At 35.5% G+C, this 5,228-nt stretch overlaps 1 protein-coding gene across 1 annotated transcript in view; it reads right to left on the reverse strand.

Moving 5' to 3' along the window:
* Nucleotides 1-3,872: 3,872 nt before the first annotated feature.
* The window catches only part of LOC129752001 (homeobox protein rough-like), a 20,960-nt gene continuing 19,604 nt past the window's right edge, over nucleotides 3,873-5,228 (reverse strand). Inside the window, exons 2-3 of the mRNA XM_055747792.1 lie at nucleotides 4,165-4,399; nucleotides 3,873-4,099 (exon numbers count right to left, since the gene is read on the reverse strand). Coding sequence (XP_055603767.1) covers nucleotides 3,934-4,099; nucleotides 4,165-4,399 — 401 coding nt within the window. The 3' untranslated portion in view covers nucleotides 3,873-3,933. The remainder of the gene's footprint in view (nucleotides 4,100-4,164; nucleotides 4,400-5,228) is intronic.

Consider the following 5,228-nt stretch of genomic DNA (forward strand, 5'->3'; position numbering starts at 1 on the left):
TGAAAAATCATGTGTATTTTAAGAGTGAATTTGGGTTCAGTGCGGGGTAAGTGGGGACGGTGGCTATTAAAACAATACTGTCAACTATTTTTTCAAACTTTTAATACAGAATGTTAAATTTACTTGTAATCTATCCAATAACTGTAAAAGAGATACGGTTCCGACAATAACGGATGTTTCCGGTGACTTTTCGTTAATTTTCTATTTTTAACTATGATGTGGAGTTGATGTACATCTTTTTCAATCGCAAATTTCTCGTAAACTACCGTGAAAGCACCAATGACCGCGCATTTAAGCTATGATAAATGTTCTTTGTGCCGTACAAAAATTATGTTTTGTGCGATTCTGGAAAGAAAAGCACTGACATGTAGTAAAACTTACGTACTTTAAGGGAAAAATTTAAAAGAGAGAAATTTTTCATTGCAATGCCACAAAAAACGGGATTTTGTAACAAGTGTCGGTGTACCAATGGCCGCGCACGCATATGTTGCTTGTTCCAATCGCCGCTCACAAGTGTATCAATGGCCACGCACGTCTTTATTAGGGTTTAAACAGTAAATAAGGTATCCAAACAGTTTAAAATGTTGTTTACATGGCTCTCAGGCTCATTGTGAATATTCTCAGGTAAGGCATTTTATGATTCACACATCGAACACCGATTTGTCTCCATTGTTTGTGAAACTAGTCTGGTGCTGAATTAGTATGAGACGCCATTTTTACAGAGCATTATTTTGCCGGAAGATGTTTTGGAACAATGTTTTCGGTTCCGATTCGTGCTGTCTGAAAATCCACGGAAAAATTGACCAACTAAAACTAAACAGATCCGAATTGCTATCTAACCTCAAATTTCCAACACTTTGTACCATGTTGACGGACAGTTGCGTCTATAGCCGTCAAGTTCAAGTTCACTATGTGACATGACGGCAATAGCCGTCCAATACGAAACGGTCGTTTTTAGACACTGCGGCTGTAGCAGCACAAATGTGCATTTACCAGCGTACAAGTAGAAGCCTAGTGTCAAGTGTCGAAAAAAAAATTAGTAGGGTAGGTGTACCCTCCTCCGTCGTATCCCTAAACGACCGTTTCGTATTGAACGGCTATTGCCGTCATGTCACATAGTGAACTTGAACTTGACGGCTATAGACGCAACTGTCCGTCAACGTGTTAAAAATTGTGTTTTTTCAGCCGGTTATATGATGGAAAACATTGATTGGAAAGCTTACCTGTGAATCTTATGCAACCTTTGTGAACTTCCAAAGAAACTTCTCTACGTTTAACTGCTGATAAATACTAGAAGACTTTCCGTGCGCGGGGATAGAAACATTGAAAAATCAAGTGTTCCAATGGCCGTGCACAACAAAATTGTCATTTTTTCCGCAACAGAACCTTCAAACTGCACAATTCATTCATTATACAGCCACAAATAACTTACGTTCGAAAATTTTTGCCAAGGAGCTCTTATTCAACAAAAAAACTGAATTACAAAAATGAACCCGCATAGCTCACTTGCTAAGGACAACAGACAAATTGGCATCCGGCAAAAACGATGTTTGTTTTTATTTTTTTCCTGACCTCAAGAGGCAGAATAAATTTATTCCTAGTATGGCAAGTGAAAGATACTTAGCGTAGGTATCAGAAAATGCAAAACATAGAAATTTTCGTTGTTGAATTCCGGAGAAAATAATGATTAAAGTTGAAAGTGCGCGGCCATTGATGCTTTCACGGTAGCTGGCTCTTGACGAAAAACTCTACATTGAAACAATCCTTACATTAGAAACAACCAGTTTGCAAAAGAAACGACGATTAAAAATTAAGAAAAATGAGTTTATTTTCGAAAATCTAAAATGTTGTCTCCAAACCCTACCTGGGGTAAGTGGGGGCGGCTTTATAGTACCGTAATCCGGGGTAATATTGATCACTTTTTTCAATATATTTCGATTATTTTTTCTAAGGGGAATTTGGCATGATTTATATTTTTAAAACCAGTACTGAACTACTATGAACATAAAACATGGATTCAGAAATTTATGAGACCTCTTCAAATTTGATTTAAAAATCATTTTCGTATCTTTTTAGAATTTGATGCTTTGGGGTGACATTGATCAGTCTCTATTCTGACGGTTTTAACGAGTTTTGTTGATCATAAAGGATACAAAACACCTTCATAATATTTAAAAATTCTAGTTTATCAATTTAACCTTGATTTTTAACGTTTTGTTTTAAAAATATTTATAATCGAAAAAAAAACTATGATGCTGCCTACATTTAGGGGCAAAAATAATTATAATTGCTAAATAGTTTGATCTTCAAAATACAAATGAAATTTTACCTTCACACATTCCCCTAGGCCCTCCCACTATTTCCATTTTCATTTTTCCTTCAAAGTTAACGATTTGATTGGGTTCTTATCCATTTGTCCAATACGGGCTTACTCTTGGAAAATGTCCTTATTTTTTAAATATCAAAAATTTATCATTAAATGACTATAAAAATTGCACTCTAACTGTTCATATACAAAGAAAAAAATAGTTCTTTCACATCCAACAACCTTTTTGGTATCATCAGAAGAGCTGTTTGTTTGCGAGCCTTGCAAAAATAGATATTTTAAGATTTTGAAATTATATTTTTTAACAGAAAAAAATTTCAAATACGAACAAAATTTTGCCTATTTGATACTCAATTAATAGGCTTTCAAACGTAGAAAATAATTTTCAAAAATTCAAACAAAAGACTGAGTTATTGATGATCATGTGGAAAAGTTTATTGTTGGTCAAATTTACCCCGGTGATCAAAGTTACCCCGTTTTACGGTACTTGAAAATGTGGAAAATGTCTCCTAACGCTTCCAAAACCCAACTTTCTTATTTCCCCATAAGCCAAGAGCTGAATTTTTAAAACCTAATGTAAATCATTCCATAATTTTTAATGGAGTTTCATTAGAATGGTCTGATCACGTGAAGTACTTGGGACTCACACTTGATCGGAATCTTACTTTTAAAAATCACATTGAAGATATTCAATCTAAATGTAATAAATACACTAAATCTCTTTATTCTCTCATCAACAGGAAATCCAAGTTGTGTTTGCGAAATAAGATGTTTATCTATAAACACGTGTTCCGACCCGCGATAATGTATGCAGTTCCGATTTGGTCTAGCTGCTGCGCGACGAGGAAGAAAGCCATCCGGAGGATTCAGAACAAGGTTCTGAAAATGATTTTGCGGCTTCCACCTTGGCACAGCACCGAAGATCTTCACCGGATTGCGGGCATTGAATCTATCGAAGAGATAGCCAAAAACATCATCTCCAACTTCAGAGGCTAATCGATGAAGTCTTCCATCGCAGAGATTCGTTCTCTCTATAAATAGTTTAATTTTAGGATAGTTTTAGTTTTTAATTGTAAGTTTAAATTATTTTTGACATTGCAGACATTGTTCAGTTACATAAAAATACTTGATAGCGCTCAGCAAATTTAAGTCGAATAAATAAATTTTAGTGATTAGTAAACTTTAGGACTCTGGACAGTTCATTATTGAACTGAACACCTAATTTAATGTTATAATGTAATATAAATATTTAAAAAAAAAAACTTATTGTGCTACCAAATCATACGTCATTGTGTGAACCTACTACACATCAGCCGATTTAATATGGCACCTATTTCACATTCAAGCGTAGCCCAATTAATCAGCAAACTAAATAAAGTCATTAATTTGGTAGGGTGATTCGTAGCCAGGTGAGAATTTTAATAACCGCATTGCTGTCCCAGTAAATGGAATTGTGATTGAATCCTTCTTCGGAGGTTACTGTACAAAAGTTCCCAACCAGAGATCGATCTCGATCTCAATAAATTGTATTTCATGTGAGTAAAAGTTATTTAAAAAACATGATCAAATAGGACTAGTTAGTGATGTTGGTTTTTCTTTTCGAGCAACTACTTTGGAAGCCTCGGGTCACCTACAGGTGCGGCATTCAACTGATCATACATCGAATTGGAGTGGTGGCTCGCGGTTGCTGATATCGTCGTCATACTCGAAGTAATCACTTGTGGATAATGTGCATTGAATGGGCTAAACAATCCGTTTACTGCGGCGAAGGCTCTGAAAATATCAATACGAAATCATATTTTTCCTGCAACCGTTTTTTCTCTCGTTAAAACGCTCACCTGTACTGTTGGTCAATCTGGGCTTTTTCTATTCTTTTGTCCTTCGCTCGACGATTTTGAAACCAGATTTTTATCTGCGTCTCTGACAGTTTCAAAATCTCGGCCAGCTCGAAACGTCTGCCCCGGGAGATGTACTCGTTTCTATGGAACTCAACTTCGAGTCGGAGTGTCTGCTCACTGCTGAACGTTGTCCTCTGGCGGCGTGGTCGTCCTTCCTTTTTCCGTCTGCGTGCCACTGTCGAATAGAATTAAAGCATCAAACATAGGTCCATTTATATAGCGAATTAGAGCAGGAAAATATTCGTATGGCGATTCAGTCCGGCGATGATAATGGTTATTATGATGAGCTCCTTATTCCCCTAATTTCGTTTCTGTGGGAGGGTTGATAAATTTCGGATCAAATAGATATCAAAAGTGCGATATTTCAGTTGGAAACAACAAGCAATCTTAATACTAAACGTACCGCAGGCATTCAAATGATGGTTTTGAACTTGAAATGATGATTATGCCTAGTATATTTTTTTTTCGCAAATTTAACTACAGGGCCAGAGTTGTCAACTTTTTTTCGAAAAACTGTGGAAAATTTAGAATTTTTGTATTGGATAAGTCTTGAAGGTGACCTTTTTGTTTTTTTTGGTCGCCATATCTCAATGTTGCAGGTAGCCTATAACCATTTGTTAATCATATGTTTCTGTTACTATTTGTACCTGCTCTGCATATGTCTCAATTTAACATATAACTTCGAAGCATTCCCCGTTATCAATAGCTTTCTAAACTTTTGAAATCCTAATGTATAAATTCTTATCATTTCCTGCCATATTTCATCATGACCATTTAGAATTTTCATAGTTTTGTAGAACATTTTGTATCTAAACCCAAAATTATCGAATTGTCTGGAAGTCTGGAAACCTCAAAAAATGTATGGCTAAATTTCAAAAAGTCTGGACGATCCAGACAAAATCTGCAGTGTTGACATCACTGTACAGGACTATTTTTTTAAATGCAATTATTTATTCATTATTATAATTTTTCAAAGTTTGTTGTTTTCGAATAACGCATCTATT

The sequence above is a fragment of the Uranotaenia lowii genome, chromosome 3, assembly GCF_029784155.1.
Source record: "Uranotaenia lowii strain MFRU-FL chromosome 3, ASM2978415v1, whole genome shotgun sequence".
Lineage (NCBI taxonomy): Eukaryota > Metazoa > Arthropoda > Insecta > Diptera > Culicidae > Uranotaenia > Uranotaenia lowii.